The sequence below is a fragment of the Aphidius gifuensis genome, linkage group LG1 (assembly GCF_014905175.1).
Source record: "Aphidius gifuensis isolate YNYX2018 linkage group LG1, ASM1490517v1, whole genome shotgun sequence".
Classification (NCBI taxonomy): domain Eukaryota; kingdom Metazoa; phylum Arthropoda; class Insecta; order Hymenoptera; family Braconidae; genus Aphidius; species Aphidius gifuensis.
In genome coordinates, this window is record NC_057788.1 from 8,901,965 (window position 1) to 8,920,884 (window position 18,920).

Genomic DNA, 18,920 nt, shown 5'->3' on the forward strand with positions numbered 1-18,920 from the left:
ATATAATTATTTTATATTTTTTTAATAAATGTGCACCAGTTAATGTTGATTCTTATAAATTTGCATTTCATAAAGCATTTCAAAAATATATAATGAAAAAAAAAAAAAAATACAATAATGGGTGCATTTCTCAGTTGGTAATGTCAATGTTTGGCTTTTCAACAAAAAAATAAAAATAAATAAATAAAATAACCTATATTATTATATGCAAAATAAAAAATACAAATTGTGAATTTTTTTAAATAATATAATCATCTCTTTATTGTAAACTTTGTCAGGATTCAGTGATAACAACAATAATTACAACAACTTCAAGTTAATAAATTTAAAAAGCCAAAAAATTAAATGATCTGTGTTATGACTGTTTGAAATATTTATAATAGTGTATAAATTTACAGGTGTTATTTATTTGAATGTTTAACAAAATTGACGTCGTGTCATATAAAAATGGCGGATTAACAAATAAAAAATTAATAACAAATAAAATTATAGTATTTATTATAAAAAAAAATATATATATTCCAATAGATAAATAATTATATAAATAAACAATTAAAATGTTTAAATTAGAATCATACATAACCCCAGTACTTTTAAATTACGTTGGTAAATATGTTAAAAATTTTAAGCCAGAACAATCACAGGTAAACAAAATATAAAAAAATATAATTACCTATGTTAAATAAATATAATTTAATGCAATAATTAATGTTTTAAATTCAAGGTATCATTATGGGGTGGTGATGCAACATTTCAAAATTTAGATCTTCGGCTAAATGTATTAAATGAACAATTTAATTTTCCATTTACATTTGTAAGTGGTCATATACATGAGCTATTAATTCATGTACCATGGGTTAAAATAACATCAGAACCAATAGTAATAACAATAAATACAATTGAATGTATATTAAAAATGAAAGATGGAACAGAAAAAAATGATGATACACAAAATACACAAAAATCAAATGAATCATTACAAGAAAATGCACCACCTGGTTATATTAAAAGTATTGTTACAAAAGTTGTTAATAATATAACAATAAATTGTAATAATTTAATACTTAAATTTGTTGAAGAAGATATTGTATTAAGTGTTAATATTAGATTTTTATCAATGCAAACAGTTAATGATAAATGGAAACCAACATTTACTGATGTTAGTGGTAATGAAATGATATTAAGAAGAGTTGTTACTATTGAAGATTTAACATTATGCCTTGATAAAATGGATTCATCTGGTAAAATTGATATATATCAAGATCCAGTTGTTTATAGATGTTCAATGACAATAAGATTACTAATGAATTATTTAAATAGTCAATCAAAACGTGCAACAATAATACGTTTTGATATGCATTGTGAAAAAATGGATTTTAGTATGACTGAACAACAAATACCAATGTTATTACGTTTAATAACAATAATGATGTCACGTAAAAATAAAAAATTACTATCAATTAATGAAAAAAGAAGCTCATTAAATGATGTTATTATTGATGTTGATGATGATTCTTCTGTTAATAATAAAAATCATGATATTTCTGATGATAATACAAATGTAAATAATAATGTTGATATTGATGATGATACATTATCAATTGCATCAATGAATAATGAAAATAATAGTAGCTTAGGTTGGAGTACATGGGCATGGAATACAATGACATATGTATTACCAGTTGATTGGAATGATGACTGGTCAATTGATAATGATACAAATGATAATATTGTACATACATTTCATTTTGGTATTTATATTAAAAATGCAATATTAACATTTAAAATAATTGAAAATACAAAAGAAAAATATAAAAATAAAACAATGAAAATTAAATATAGACAATTTTTAACATTGAAATTAAATGGTGTTGTATTAACAGCAATACAACAAATGATAACAACAACAGCATATCAATTTGGTATTAGTTCAATAATATTATTACCAAGAGGTTGTTGTAATTGTGGTTTTAATGAAGTTAAAAGTATTGAAAAAATACCTATTAATTATTTAACATGTGGTAATGATAATACAGATGATAATTCATTATCAACATATTTAAATGATTCATTATTTGATGATAATTCACTTGAAAATAATGATAAAATTAAAGATTATAAAGATGAAATAACACAACGTTTAACAACAAATATTATTATTAAAAAAATGCTTGATAATTGTCCAGCTTTGAGTTTTGATTTTATTCATATTATTGAATTACCAGATAATTTAACAGACAATGAATTATTTAAACTTGGTACAAATTTTGAAAATAGTAATTTTAAAGAAAATGAAATAATTAAATATTTTATTGGTAATTTAAATATTAATATTTGTTCTGGTATGATACATCGTTTAAATAAAATTAAATGTTCAATTAAAAAATCAGATTTTTTAAATTCATTACCAACTAAAATGATACCAAAAATTGATGAATTACCACCAGTAACTGTTGAAGAATTTACATCATTAAGTGATTATGTACCAATAACAAAAACTCATATTAATATTAATAAATTTATAATTAAATTACAACTTGCTGATCATCGTATTGATGCTAAAAAAATTAAAAATATTGAAAAAAATATATCATTAAATACAAAATTATTAAATTATCCAAAATTATATTTAGAATTTGATGAAATAATTGGTACAATAACATTACCAATGTATGGTTATCGTCTTGTTGCATGTGCATCAAAACAAAATATATTACCACCAAAAATGTTAGAACAATGTTATAAAAAAACAACAATTAAATTTAAAGGTTTAAATAGTCGTCTTTATCTTGATACAAATAAACAAACATCAATTATAATGCCAACTAATATTGATTGTAATATTAATACATTATTATATCCTCAATATTGGATAAATAATTACAACATAATAAAACAAGATGAAAATATAAAAATTAACTGTTTAACATTAACAACAACAAAATCAAAATTAATCATAATACATTCAATAATAATGTCAATTTTTTATTCAAATTATTATATTGATAATCCACTTATTTGTTCATCACTATTTGATGATGCATCAAATGAATTTAATCCAGTATATCTTGAATTATTAATTGAAAATATAAATTATTCATCAATTAAAACATTTAAAAAAAATCATAAAAAATTTAATATTTCAAGTATTAAAATATTTGCTATTGATAATAATAGCCAAGCTGTTATATTATCAGGACCAGAAACAAACAACACAATTGATACAAATGATAATTTATTAACAGCTGAATTAAAATTACCAATTAATAATAATGCCGATGATATTGATAACAATGATTTAATAATATTGCTATTTAAAATATCACAAACACGTATATCAATTGATCCATTATTAATCAATTGGTTGAGTTATAATTATAATTACTATGAAATGGATATTAAAAATACAAATCGTCATGAATATCGTGATGAAAATTCATCAGACACAAGTACTAAAAAAACATTTCCAAGTCTACATGAAAATGTTCACAGTCCATCGGAGAAAGATAAAAAATGGCACTGGAAAGTTGATAGTAATAGTAAAAAAAATTTACATAATACTACTTTAGATGATGATGATTATGATGATGATCATAATAACAATGATGAAATTGATAATGGTATATTTAAAAGAATTAAAAACTCTTATTTTTTATGGAATAAAATTGTTTTAAATATAAATATTGAACCATTTGTTATTTATATACCAACAAAAACAATGAATGGTCTTGATATGAATGGTATTGAAAATTCAAAAAATCGTGCATTAAACAATGATAATAGCTTGGAATTAATTGTTATTAAAACATCAAATTTAACAATAATATCATCAAATTATACTGATTATATTGATGAAGAAAAAAAAATTAATAATTTTCCATGGGATTTAAATTTAACAGAATTTCATTGTTATACAATAACAAATAATATTAAATTAAATTTAATTAAAATTGAATCACTTAAAGCAACAATTGATGCAATTATTAAAACAACAAATGAAAAAAATTTAATAAATAATACACTGGGTATATGTATTTACATTGATACATCACCAATAATTATTTCATTGTCAAAAAAACAATTGAAATTAATGAAAAAGATTATAATAAAAATACTTAAAATCATTGAAATAAATTGTACATCTCAAAAAGTTCCAATTATTATTAATAATAATATTAATAGCAACAATACTAATAACAATAATAGTAATGTTGTAGAAAATGTAAAAGCTTTTACATCACAACAATCACAAAGTCCACATATTTTTTGTACAGAAGAAACAGATACAACATCAACAGCATCAACATCAAAACAAGATAGTAATAAATTAATGAAAAAAGATGATAATAATGTTACAATGACAGCATGGATACAATGGACAATAACAAAAATAGCATTAAAATTATATAGTAATGATAAAGTAGATAATAAAATTGAAAGAAAAACAATAATTATATTTGAAGATATAATAACATCACTTGATTGGCAACCAATATATATACAATTAAAAAATAAAATAACAACAGCAATTGGTTTACATTATAAAAAATATAATAATGATAAAAATTCAGAATGGAAAATTGGTGAATATTCTGGTTTAATAATGTGTTTAACTGATACAGATGATTATTCATCAAATGAAGATTTTATAAATATAACAGCAACAACAGCAAGATCAAATGAAGTATATACAAAATGGAATTTTGATAGACAAAATTGTAAATTTATCAAAGAAATATTTGATTATGATTGGAATAAAAATAATTTTAATTCAGATATAAATTATATTACTGAAATTGTTATAAAACATCATCAAATGGAAATAATATTACCATTTTTTATACTTGAACAATATTATGATATATTAATGTCATTAAAATTAAATGATAATGATAATAATTTGTCTAAAAAAACAACAATTAATAATCAAAATCAAGTTATAAATTATAATAATTATTTACCACTTATTTATTTTCATTCAGAAGGTATAAAATTTGTATTTCCAACGAAAATTAATATTGATAATGATTTACAACATGATACAATTGTATTTGAAATAACTGATATGACAATTAATCCACATCCAAGAAATCCAATATGTCGTAAAATTTATAGAACAGATATTTATGAATCAGCAGCACAAGCAAATTTATTAAATAGACCTGGTTCAGCTGTTGAAGATCGTCAATATAATATATCATTATCATCGGTATCATGTAAAGCTCAAAATTGGAAAATTCATGAAGATCAACTTAAAGAAAATTTTAAAAAATCATCACTATCTAAAATTAATGAAAATCCAGCATTAGAATGGAATACAATGAGGAATTTACATTATTCATATAATAAACCAACTTTTTTTTTTTCAAATATTGATATTAAAATAATAATTGCACCACCAATTATTTATAAATTTGATACAATTATTTGTGGTAGTGCTATTGAATTAACATGTCCACATGATATAGAAATTTCTATTGTACTTGATGAAGTTAAACTAATACTAAAATTTATCAAACAATTTATTGAACTTAAAAATGATTATATTAATGAAAATATCAATACAACAATTATTGATAATGATATTAGTAATTTTTATTCATCAGTATTAAATGTAAATACTTTAAATGATACATCACAAGATTCAACAAGAGAATATGGACAAGATAGTGGTGTTGATGTTGAAATATCAAGTACAGATATTGCTTTTAATATACAAAAAAATTATAAAAATACAATAACATCATTACCATGTGAATATTTTTTAAATTTTGGTAAAATAACAATTGATATTTATAGTTTATCAACAATTGAAAATAATGGTTATGATATTAATATAAAATTTTTACCATTAATGTGTATGATTATTGATCAACCACATGTATATATTTTAGAAAAAAAATATACAAAAATTGTTAAAATTAATTGTTTTGATTATTCAATAGCATTTACTAAAAATATAACAGCATGTTATTTATCAGAACGAATTGATGTTATATATGATTATTATATTATTGAAACTAAAAATGGTGATTCAAATCCAAGTACTGGTATACCATCGTCATTTATTGTTGTTGAATATGAAAAAAATCAAAAAAATAATTCAATAAATATTGATATGGGTAGACCAATTAAATTTAATTCTTCATTATTATTACTTGAACGAATTGACATAGTTAAAGAAAAGATAATTAATTGTTTTGATTGGAAAAATGAATTATCAAATGATAATGATGACCTAACTGATAAATCATTAGAAACAAATAATGAAAATCGAATTAAAAAATTTATGATTAATCTACCAAATTTAAATATAACAACAAAACAAATTGTATATGAATTTAAAACAGATTTATCATCTGGTGCAATGATTAGTATTGCTGGTTTATCAATTGCTTTATCAAGTAAATCACGAATAGTTGTTGCAAATTTTAATATTAAATCAGCAATGATAACAACATTTATTGATACAAATCGTGCATTTTTAAAGCCTCTAACAATGAATATTGTAACAAGTATAATATGGGAACCTTGGCAAGATACAAATAACATACCAAAAATTCGTATTCAAGCATACAGTGATGATATACGTTTTGATATTGGTCCAGAACATATTAAAGTATTACAAAATATACAAAATAATATTAAAAAAATAACAGATAAATATTTTAGTAATTATATCAATGAACAAATAGATGATGATAAAAAAAATACAATTACAATAACAGAACAACATTATCAAGATGATTTAAAAGTTGGTGCATTTCAATTTATTGAAGGTAATCATGATGAGCTACCAAATCCTTATCAAGTTGTTTATTCAACTGATATTAATAATCAAACAATTTCATGGAGATATCCACAACCAAGACACTTGACACGTTTACATGTTACACCATTATTTTTTGAATCAAATTGTGATACAGTTGATGATAATGACGAAGACATTGACAATGATGATGATGATGATAGTAATAGAAATAACAATGAAGATGATGATGATGAAGATGAAGATGAAGATTATTATAAAAATATTCATTGTGTTATTGAATATTGGAGTGATTGTTTAATGTCATATCAACGTTATATTGAATTAAATTTATCAGATACTGAAAAATCAACATTTCAATTACGTAATAAATCACCAACAAGAGCTGTTGCATGTGTATGGCGTCTTGTATTATATTCATCATCAAAAATTGATACTAAAAAACTTGCTGCTTGTTTAAGAATTGATTCATATTTTAATTCATCATTAATACCAAATATTGATATAACATTTAGTTTAAAATCAATTGAATTATCATTTTATAATCATATTGATATAAATATATATAAAAATCTTCCAAAACCAATTGATTATTATAAATTAAATTGTCTACCTCCATCAACTCAATGTTTTTCAATAATAAATATAAATAATGTTATTATTGTTTATAATAAATGGAATAATTCAATGCTTATGGATTTTAATGGTTGTTTAAATATTAAAATACTTGATCATGCAACTTTATTAATGCAAAATTTAATTAATAAATTTGATTTTAAATTTCAAATATCAACAATAAAAAATAGCATTAATATTAGTATGATGTGTAATGATTTATGGATATTATTTGGACCAGAAATATCACATACATTAACATCATCATTTAGCATATGGTCATCATCTCTTAATAGCCAACAAAATGATGATAATAATATTGTTATTTTCACAAGATATGTCATTGCTAATGACACAAATATACCAATAGTATTTAGTCAAAATAAATCATCAGATAATATACTTATTCGAAATCGTGAATGTAATTTTTATTCATGGTATAATAGCAATAATAATAAAACACTTAGAATTTGTATTAAGCATGAAAAAAATATTGTAAATCAACAAGATACAATGCCTAGTCAAAAAAATAATAATATAGAAGCAATATGGTCATCTGAATTTAATATTGATAATGATGAAACAAAGCTAATAAAATTTAATAAAGAAATAAATTTTATATTATATGTTAATATTAAATCATTATCAACAACACAAAAACTCATAACATTTACTGGACAATTATTAATATTTAATAAATTAAATACAGATATAAAATTAAAATTAATTAAATATCAAACAACAGAATTAGATACAAATAAAAAAATATTAAATGAAGAAATTTTTTTAATTAAAAATAATAATAAATCATCATCAATAATAATTGATAAAAAAAATATAAATTATACAATGAGATGTATATTTGATAATTCAATTGGTTCACAATGGACTGGTGATATACCATTAAATTCAAATAAAAAATGTGATCAACCATGGCTAGTCAAAGTACCAATTAAAAGTCATGATAAATATTTAAGTATATGGGTTAGAATAATACGTGAAAATAATGAATTTGGAAGAATAATTGTTATATTTAGTCCATTATATATGATTAAATCATATTTACCTAAAAAATGTAATATTAAAATAACAACACCAACATTATCATCATCATCATTTGACATTGATATATCTGGTTGTGGTGAATTACAACAATTAAATTGTCCAGGTACATTTGAAAATTATCATCAATTAACATTTAATAATGAAGAAAATATATCAACATTTGAAAATTCAATACCATTATCATATGGTTCAATTGATCAACGTTCATATTTTAAAATTAACGATAGTAATATTGATAAAATTATTGATTCATTAGAATTAAATGACAGTCAAAATTTAACATGGCCATTTGATGATGAATATGATGATAATATAATAAACTATAAACCAGTTGAAGAATTAAATACTCATGTGTTAATAAAATATCGTGATGCTGGATTTCTATCAAGTACATTATTAATAGAAATTCGTCCTTGGTGTTTTATATTAAACACAACTGGTTGTCAAATATCAATATTAATAAATGATAATAATATTTGTAATATACCACATAATCATGTTGCATCACCACCAAAATTAGATGGTATATTTAATATAGAAATAATGATTGATAATATAAAATATAAATCATCATCATTACAACTTGCTAATTCTGAATGGAATCGTGGTTTTATTATGCCACAAATATCTGGTTTAATACCAATTGAAGGAACAATTAAAATATTAATTAATTGTGATAAAAGTTTTTGTTATTTAATAATAACATCATGTATTATAAATGATACAAGAATTATTAAAATAACAAGTTCACATATTATTTGTAATTTTACTGATAATATATTTAATATATCAAATATATCAACAAGTAAAACATCAAATTTTATAACATTACCAAATGATTTATCAGATTATAGTGAAGAAATTTTAATAAATAAAACTAAAAATAAAGGTAAACCAATAACAAAATGGTATTCATTTGATAAAGATAATACATTAGATAATGAATTATTATTTATATCATTGAGTACTGGTAATGGTTGGTCTTGTCCAGTTAAAGTATGTCAAATTATTAGTAGAACATGTATTGCTGTACCAAATGGTAATACAACAATTCCAATTGTTATAACAACACAAAAAGATAAAGATATAACATATATTATAATATCAAAAGATATACATCCACAAATGATTATTAAAAATTTATGTTTATTTGATTTAAATATTGGTACTCCAAATTTAAATAATAATAATATCATACAGTATGATTCACCACCATTTACATGGATATGTTGTGTTAAAAGTAAAAATACATGTCATTATACAACAGTTAATTTTGGTAGTAGAATACCAGATGCATCAATTGCACCAGAACCAAAAACAATATTATTATTAACATCAATTGAAAAAAATTGGCATAAAATTATTGTTATTAGTGATGAAAAACCAATTAATTTTGATCAATTTATACAAGTTGATTCAGCAACTGATTTGAAAATTAATGTTAAAAGTCATGGTCATACTGTTCATATTATTATTGAGCCAAAATCAATTGTTGAAATATCAGCAAAACATATACGTGAAAGATTAACATCTGAAGGTTCTATTGATAATCGTAATGTACGTGATAGTGGTGATAGTAATGGTGAATCAACAATTTGTAATTGTCCATCATTATCTTCATCATTAAATGATGATGATACTACAAATAATACACCAATCGAAATTGATAAATTTTTCACATTTTATTTCCATGGAATAAATTTCATAATAACAAATGATGCTGATAAAAATGGCCAAAGACAAGAAATTGCAAGTTTATATTTATCAAAAACAGTTGTATCATTAACATCAATTGATAAATTTTTAAATATTGCATTAATGACTGATGATTTACAATTAGATAATCAAATGTTTGATAAAGGTGGTTATGATTTTCCAGTTGTTTTTATAAGTCAAAAACCAAAATCTAAAACAACAATAATAACAAATAAATTATTTCCATTTTCACTTGATAATATTATAAATGAATTAAAAAAAAATTCATTAATAACATTTGAATTTTTTTGGGAAAAAATTAATGGTAAAAATGCATTTAAAAGTGTTAATGTATGTTTTTCACCAATAAATATTTATATTGAAGATAAATATGTAACACAATTATTAGAATATGCAACATCATGTGTTAGTCCATGTTTAATAATATTAAAAAATAATAATATTAATTTGATAAATAATATTGATTTATTAATGACAACAGTACCAGAAAGTATTATTATTGATTCAATAATAATAAGTAATCCATTACAATTAACAAATTTAACAATTGAACCAATATCAATATTATTAAGTGTACATACATCAGTTAGGCTATATGTTGCACTTGATCATTCACCATTACATTTTGGTATATTTGAAAGACAAAATTTATTTACAACACCATATAAACTTGGTAATGCATTGACAATGCATTATTTATTTGGTGCAATATTTGGTGCTGGTTGGGTTGTTGGTTCATTAGAAATACTTGGTTCACCAGGTAGTTTTGCACAAGCACTTGGATCTGGTCTTAAAGATTTTGTTGCATTACCATTTCAAGGTTTATTACAAGGACCATGGGGTTTTATTGTTGGTATAACACATGGTTCAGCAAGTCTTATGAAAAATATAACAGCTGGTACAGTTAATTCATTAACAAAATTAGCATCAAGTGTTGCTAGAAATTTAGATAGATTAACATTAGATGAAGAACATTTACAAAGACAAGAAGAATCAAGAAGAATAAGACCACAAGGTATGACACAAGGATTATATCAAGGTTTAACTGGTTTTGGTATAAGTATATTAGCTGCTGTTGCTGGTATTGCACATCATCCATTACAAAATTTTTTATCGGGTCAAGTATCAACAAGTGGTCTTGTAACTGGTATTGGTGTTGGTCTTGTTGGTGTTGTTACAAAACCATTAAGTGGTGCTGCTGAACTTGTTGCATTAACTGGACAAGGTTTATTACATAGAACTGGATGGAATTCATTACCAACACCAAAAAGACAATCATCTATATTTAATAATAATAATTATCAAAATAATCATATGATTATATCAACAAGATATTATTGGAAATTAGAACCAATTTTATCTAAAAAATCTGATAAAATATTACATACTTGTTGTGGTAAATTTATTGATGATAAAGGTAATATATTTATTGTAACAATTCTATTAACAAGAAAAGATTTAATTGTTATTAATATTGAAGAAGATAAAATATACAAAACATTTGTTATACGTGAATTAGATATTGATAATGATGATCATAATGATAATGATGATAATTTATTAAAATTAAGTTATTCATTGATTAATAAACAACGTGATTGTCCAAGAGCACCAAGTGAAAGATATGAAATGACTGTTGAAACAAGAAATAGAATTGAACAATATGTTATTAATAGTACTGGTCTTGTTAATATTGATAATAATAATCATAATCATTCTATTCAAGGTGTATCAACTGTTAATTGTAAAAATTATTTAACATTTTATCTTGATCCATGGGAAAAATTACATCTTATTTCACTTATGAGTATTATTAAAAAACAAGGACAAGGAACGAATTTCACAATTTTATAAATTATAAAATTTTACATGTAATAGAATAAATTATATTTTATTATTATTATTTTTTTTTTCTCTTTTTTTAATCGTAAAATAATTTGTATTTAAATATTTGTTATAAAAAAAATTATAATTATTCTATTTTATAAATATTTGTCTTGGCTAAATTATTTCATTTTTATATTTATATATTTTTATGTCGCTGTTCATTGCTGACGTCCTCATAGGGTCGAAAAATCACTGATAATATGAGTTAGTAACTTACCTATTTTTTAAATTATTATTAACGAATCAATTGAGAAAAAAAAAAATAGATATATTTAGTTGTTAAAATAATTTTACAATAGACTTATAAAAAAAGAAAAAAATTATTTATTTATTAATAATGTATTGTAAATTATTAGTTATATTTTTAAACAACCGGATTTACTAATAATGGGTTTTTCCTTATTTCAAAAATAAAATAAATTTTAGGTCATTTTATAATAGCATGTGTCGATAAATAAATATAGAATATAATGATTAACAAAAGTTCATTTTAATATTAAATGTATTATCTGGAACGCGTGATATTTTTTTTATATAAATAAATGCTGAATAAAGTCCAAATGTATCGTTAATTACCTAAACTATTAGCTCGCCTATATAAGGTCTCTTAATCATCGCTTCTCAACATCATTTAGTCCAAAACATTCACAGGCATTGTCATTTTGGAGACAGGTATTTATTTTTATATATATTTCTATACTTTATTTCTACGTCAATTGATTATTGATAAATAATTTCGTCCAATAAAAAAACAAACTGTAATGAATATTTAAAAATTGAGTGATTAAAAAACAATTCAATGTAAAAAAAAAAAAAAAAAAACAATAACGTATAATAAATACTTGTCTATTAAATTAGTATTTTTTTTTTGTATTTAAAATAAATTATTAATGTATCATTTGCACATGTAGATAATTTTATTTTTATCAAAATTTTTCAGAGTAATAAATATCAATCGAAATAAAATGGGAACATCATTTCTATTATTATTATTTTCGGTGGTTTTCGCTGTTTGTATTTCGAGTAAGTATACTTATTTATATCAATAATAATAATAAAAATATATTATAATTAATCAGCTAAAATTAATTGAAATAATTTACAGTGACAAATGCAGCAAGATGGACAATGGATCCTTCTGAAATGCTTGAAGAAAATCGACATGTTTGTCAAAATTATTTTTGCCACAACACATCAATCTATTACGATTTCTATATATGCAAGCGTTCGAATAAAAGTCTTACTGATATATCAATAACAAAAACAACAACAGAATATCTTCCACGTGATTTATTCAAAGGACTTGAGCATCTTACAAAATTATCATTAGAAAAAGTTGGTCTAGAAGAACTTGAAGAAGATATTTTTGAAGATTTGAGTAATCTTTCAAAGCTGGTTTTAAAAGCAAATGAACTTACAGCTCTTCCAAATACTATTTTTCATCAATTAAATAATCTTGAAATATTAGATATTAGTTCAAACGAATTAGAATCATTTGAATCAAATACTTTTGAAGGATTATTTAATCTTAAAAAACTTGATCTCTCATATAACAAATTAAAATCATTGAAAGGATCATTGTTTAGAGAGCTTCATTCTCTTACACGTTTAAGTTTGAGTTCAAACAAACTGACGAAACTTGAAGCTGGTGCTTTCAATGGTCTACTACAACTTGAATCACTTGATATTAATTATAATAATTTAAATACTCTTCCAATTGGAATATTTAGTGAACTGATATCTTTAAAAGATTTGCAACTGGCTTCAAATAAATTAACTGGTCCTCTTGAATTTGGTGTATTTGATGGATTACCAAGTTTAACAAGACTAAACTTGGGTGAAAATAAATTAACTCTTGTACCAGAAGCTTTTTCAAGTTATCTTGATACTCTCATGTCATTGAATTTAGAATTAAATCATATTGAAGTACTTGGAGCAAATGATTTTGATGGTTTAACTAATTTAAAAAGTTTAAATTTAAACAACAATAGTATAAAACATATTCCAGATGATATTTTTAGTCAAAATAAAAATCTTGAATTTTTACAACTTGATTATAATGGAATTGAAAATATTGAATCAAATGTCTTTCAAGGTTTAAGTAAGCTAGAAATGATATCAATGCGTGATATTAAATTAAGATGTTTTGTTCAAAAATGTTTCAATGGACTTGGATCAGTTAAAATGTTTTTGTCAACTTATAGAAATGAAGATTTTTAATTAATATATCAATTTCTACAGTTACATTATTCAATCGAAATTAATTTTTTCGAAATCGAAATACACAAAGAAGAGACAAAAAAAAAATCAACTTAAAATTTATATAAATATAACATATGCTAATGTTAAATTTTAATTTGTTTATGTATAAAATTGATAAATAATAATACCTCAATAAAATAATTATTGTCACACAAATAACAGTGTAATTATGTCTTTTTTTTTTTATAAAATAAAACTTTTTTTTACCCTTAGAAATTTAATTACATCAAAGAAAAGAAATAAAAGTATTTTATAAGCATTTTTTTTTTTTTTATTTCATCAATTTTAATTAGTGCAAGATAGATATTTTTAGTGATATCAAGAAACTACTGATTTTTTATATCACCTGATTATATTGAGGTCGAATGATTTTTGACTAACAGTGATCCACAGTGGTCAGTATTTTTTATATCTAAAAGACCCGCATCTATCCCACTTTCGTTATTTGATTGCTAATGAGCTCTAAAGTTCACATTGGACTACACTTTTGATTTAAAAATAATATTTTATTTATTTTAATATTGATCCAATATAAATTTAGAATATAGCTTGAACTTTATATCTCTCCCTCCAAGGAAAAATTGGAGACTCATATATATTAAGAAACCCGGAAGCTTATTGTAGTTGTACTCTACCTGTTGTTGTTGATGTCCCAGGGGAAGCAGCATAGCATTATCAACATCTCCAACTTTATCCGAATAAAATAAAAATAACAGTCTAATTAAATATATAAAATATACCAAAGAAAATAATTATTCTTTTCAAGCTATTTTTTTTATTATAAATTATACTGTATACTTTTGGCAGTTGAAATCTGGATTGAAAATATTTTCACCTGTTGATGCATTAAAATGATTCATTAAAAATAATTGATGCTTATAAAATATATATAAAAGATAATTTAAAACCTCTTTACTAGTAGGGTAATAGCCATGAAAGTCAATTTATAGTTTTTCTTTTTTTTTAATAAAAATTAAATTTAGTACTTGTCAAAAACCAAGGGTTAAACTTTTTTATTATTATTTATTTACTTTTATTTTTAATTCAAATTTTATCAAGTACAATATTATTTCTAGGTCTATTTTTTTTTTTTTAATTGCAAACAGTTGTTATGAATACAAAAACTATTTGTCAATTATTTAATTTTCTTTATTTTAAATTATTTTCAAAATATATAAATATATAAATATAAATTTTTGAAAATTGATAAGGCTTATCATAAAATTATAGAACCATAGAGTTATGCAATTGATTTTTTTTTTCTTAATCTATGATTATTATATTTAATTAATGGTATTTCGTGTTATATTTCAAAATGTAAATAGTAAATTTCGACACCAGTGCCAAATGAGAAAACCCGCGATTATGAGATTTGTGCTTTTGCGTAGGCACTTGTACCGATATGTACCATTACTTTTCCATTTATTTCTTGATATATACGCAATTCAAAATCTGGTGATTCATATTGTTGTAAATCTGGCATAAATTCAACGCATAAGATGAAACGTATTTCTCGCTTTTTTGATATTGCTGCTGCTTTTTTGACTAACTCAACAGTCACATTTTCGCTGATAACAGTTAGCACATCCATCTTTGGTGAATTTTCAAGAACTGTTAAAACTGAATCATCAGTAATTTTATTGCTGCGTGGTAAGCCTAATTTTATCAGGTTTTTCAGCAGTTTGACTGAAGAATCAGTGATTTTAGTATTGCCTTTAAAATACAGATTTTGTAAACTATTCATCTTTGAAATTGCTACTACACCAATATCGGTTACCCAGTTAGTATTTATATGTAATACTTCCAAGTGCTTGAAAGTATTGGCAATAGTATACAATGTATCATCTCTTACTGGGCATTCCATCAGTTTCAATATCTTGGTATTTATGAATGGACCTGATATAGAAAGAGTATGTATAAGGTATACAGTATGGTTAGAATATACAATTCCATTGTCTGCCAGATAATTCCATATATCATTTAAAGAATTTCCTATACCAGCAACTTCCATCCTTTTCAGAGCTTTCAAGTCACGAATCAACTGCAAAAGAAATTATGTATAGGTATAATAAATATGTGAAAAATAAAAAAGAGTATACATATTCTCATTTATATTTTGTAATAAATATTAAGTTATAACTTACATCATTGAGTAGTTTTGTAAGATCAGGGGTTGGTCTTACTTCATCAATCCAATGCAAGAGATTTAAATCAGTCAATGTATTAGCAACGTTTCTCAATGAATTGATTAAAGCAACAGTAGGTAACAATAGAAAAGTTTCTATATTTTGAAATATAATTGTTAATGATTGCAGTTTAGATAGACGTGTAAATGAATTGGCTAATATTACTTGGTCCATGTTGGTGAATCTTAAACGAAGTGATACGAGGTTTGGACACAATCCATTAATAACTGGCACTATGTTACAATTACCATAAGCTGTCAAGTCCAATGTTGTTAAATAACGACCACATTTACTAAGCAGTGATTTTAAAAAACTGTATCCTCCATCACTTGTTGAATATTTAGCCAAACAATTTGGATTCTCATCATATCGCCAATAAATTAATTCAAGTTTTTTAACTTTAAACCAAGAATCAGCAAGGACTCTTTTCCATTGTTTGCATACTAAAAAATAAATACAAATATATTAATTTTTATCAATTACCAAATAATTTTTAGATTAAATAAAATTGATATTGTATTTATAATATCATACCCAATGCAAGTTTTGGTCTTTCACATATTGGCACATACGTGAATATTTCATCCAGGCAAAAATCACTAGCTGGATCAAGTATTATCGTATCTTGAGGATTGGAACGAAATTTAATTATCTAAAAAAATGAATAATATATTTATATTTATAATAACAATAATGCAATATGGAATGTACGAGCATGTTTTGACTACAATTATATTTTAGACTGACCTTTGTTATTCCAAATCCTGTTGAAACTTTATTTACTCCTCCATTTTTCCTCAAATCTATTGTTACACTAAACATGTTGATGTTATTGAACGGGAAGTACACATGTTCATTGGTAACCTTATTCCACTTGCGAGTAAGAAAAATTTTGTCTTCCATTATAATCACTGTAAATACAACTTTTAGTTGGATATTTTTTTATCTCAATATAAATTTATTATGTAATGAAAGAGATTATGATTTTCAAAGTTTATGTTTTTTGCCAAAAATAATAGAAAAAAAAAAAAATAGGATTGGCCACAGACTCACATTCACTTAATGTTCTGAACTGTTCTGAACCATCTAAGTGACTAAGGGCTAAGCTCAGCTAAGCTCATCTGAGAGAGACAGCAATAGATTGGATGGTTTTCTCTCTCACTCGCACATGTGCACATTAAATCTAGCTATCTTTTTCTAGCTATCTTGATACTCTCATGTCATTGAATTTAGAATTAAATCATATTGAAGTACTTGGAGCAAATGATTTTGATGGTTTAACTAATTTAAAAAGTTTAAATTTAAACAACAATAGTATAAAACATATTCCAGATGATATTTTTAGTCAAAATAAAAATCTTGAATTTTTACAACTTGATTATAATGGAATTGAAAATATTGAATCAAATGTCTTTCAAGGTTTAAGTAAGCTAGAAATGATATCAATGCGTGATATTAAATTAAGATGTTTTGTTCAAAAATGTTTCAATGGACTTGGATCAGTTAAAATGTTTTTGTCAACTTATAGAAATGAAGATTTTTAATTAATATATCAATTTCTACAGTTACATTATTCAATCGAAATTAATTTTTTCGAAATCGAAATACACAAAGAAGAGACAAAAGAATTATTAACTTAAAATTTATATAAATATAACATATGTTGATATAAAATTTTAATTTGTTTATGTATAAAATTTATAAATAATAATATCTAAATAAAATAATAATTGTCACACAAATAACTGTGTAATTATGTCCTTTGTTTTTTATAAAATAAAACTTTTTTTTACCCTTAGAAATTTAATTACATCAAAGAAAAGAAATAAAAGTATTTTGTAAGCATTTTCCTTTTTTATTTTTTTGGTCAATTTTATTTTATAAAAATAAAATAAAAAAAAAAAATAGATAAATATTTTTGGTGATATCAGCTGCTGATTTTTTATATCACCTCATTATATTGAGGTCGAATGATTTTTAAATAAAATCGTTTGATTACTTTGACCCAGAGTGGTCAGTATTTTTTATATCTAAAATCCCGCATCTATCCCACCTTCGTTATTTGATTGCTAATGAGGTCTAAAGTTCACATTTGTTTTAAAAATAATATTTTATTTATTTTAATATCGAGCCAATATAAATATAGAATATAATTTGACCTTTATATCTCTCCCTCCATAGAAAAATTGGAGACTCATATATATATTAAGACACCCGGAAGCTTTGTAGTTTATTAATTTAGTTCAAACTTGAACTACATTCAACAAAATGTGTACTATTTCCTTACGAGATGTTTTATTTTTTGTTTGTATTTTTTTGATCAGCCAATTTAATTGTACCTTAGCAGGTAAATTATTATTATTTTTTTTCAATAAAATTGTAATGATAAAATGTAAAATAGATTTAAATTAATATTGATT

General features: G+C 22.9%; 3 protein-coding genes across 4 annotated transcripts; 2 read left to right on the forward strand and 1 right to left on the reverse strand.

Annotated features, from left to right (window-relative positions):
• The first annotated feature begins 240 nt into the window (after nt 1–240).
• LOC122848174 (vacuolar protein sorting-associated protein 13B) lies at nt 241–12,019 on the forward strand. The gene is made up of 3 exons (XM_044146480.1): nt 241–644; nt 725–4,744; nt 4,961–12,019. The coding sequence occupies exons 1-3, from the start codon at nt 558–560 to the stop codon at nt 12,017–12,019; spliced, it is 11,166 nt and encodes a 3,721-aa protein (XP_044002415.1). The 5' UTR covers nt 241–557.
• Nucleotides 12,020–12,680: 661 nt separating this feature from the next.
• On the forward strand, nt 12,681–18,113 carry LOC122847650 (carboxypeptidase N subunit 2-like). Of its 2 annotated transcripts, XM_044145459.1 has the most exons (4): nt 12,681–12,724; nt 12,993–13,075; nt 13,158–13,933; nt 17,706–18,113. In XM_044145459.1, exons 2-4 carry the CDS (start codon nt 13,018–13,020, stop codon nt 18,042–18,044), a joined length of 1,173 nt encoding a protein of 390 aa, XP_044001394.1. In that variant the 5' UTR covers nt 12,681–12,724; nt 12,993–13,017; the 3' UTR covers nt 18,045–18,113. The 2 variants fall into 2 exon arrangements, with proteins under 2 accessions (XP_044001394.1, XP_044001393.1); XM_044145458.1 differs by lacking the exon at nt 17,706–18,113 and having other exon boundaries at nt 13,158–14,341.
• On the reverse strand, nt 15,321–17,573 carry LOC122847649. The gene is made up of 4 exons (XM_044145457.1): nt 17,248–17,573; nt 17,035–17,152; nt 16,459–16,943; nt 15,321–16,355 (listed from the first exon to the last, which is right to left on the reverse strand). Exons 1-4 carry the CDS (start codon nt 17,401–17,403, stop codon nt 15,678–15,680), a joined length of 1,437 nt encoding a protein of 478 aa, XP_044001392.1. The 5' UTR covers nt 17,404–17,573; the 3' UTR covers nt 15,321–15,677.
• Nucleotides 18,114–18,920: the final 807 nt, after the last annotated feature.

Bases quoted from the DNA above. Each gene is read 5' to 3' on its own strand.
- LOC122847650 (XM_044145459.1), top strand. From the start codon at position 13,018: ATGGGAACATCATTTCTATTATTATTATTTTCGGTGGTTTTCGCTGTT. The intron at 13,076-13,157 runs GTAAGTATACTT...AATAATTTACAG, and splicing joins TTTCGCTGTTTGTATTTCGA to TGACAAATGCAGCAAGATGG. The intron at 13,934-17,705 runs CTTGATACTCTC...TTTTCTAGCTAT, and splicing joins CAGAAGCTTTTTCAAGTTAT to CTTGATACTCTCATGTCATT.
- LOC122847649 (XM_044145457.1), bottom strand. From the start codon at position 17,403: ATGGAAGACAAAATTTTTCTTACTCGCAAGTGGAATAAGGTTACCAAT. The intron at 17,153-17,247 runs GTCAGTCTAAAA...TCATTTTTTTAG, and splicing joins CAGGATTTGGAATAACAAAG to ATAATTAAATTTCGTTCCAA. The intron at 16,356-16,458 runs GTAAGTTATAAC...TTTCTTTTGCAG, and splicing joins TTACAAAACTACTCAATGAT to TTGATTCGTGACTTGAAAGC.
- LOC122848174 (XM_044146480.1), top strand. From the start codon at position 558: ATGTTTAAATTAGAATCATACATAACCCCAGTACTTTTAAATTACGTT. The intron at 645-724 runs GTAAACAAAATA...TTTAAATTCAAG, and splicing joins TTAAGCCAGAACAATCACAG to GTATCATTATGGGGTGGTGA. The intron at 4,745-4,960 runs TATGATTGGAAT...AATAATTATTTA, and splicing joins TTATCAAAGAAATATTTGAT to CCACTTATTTATTTTCATTC.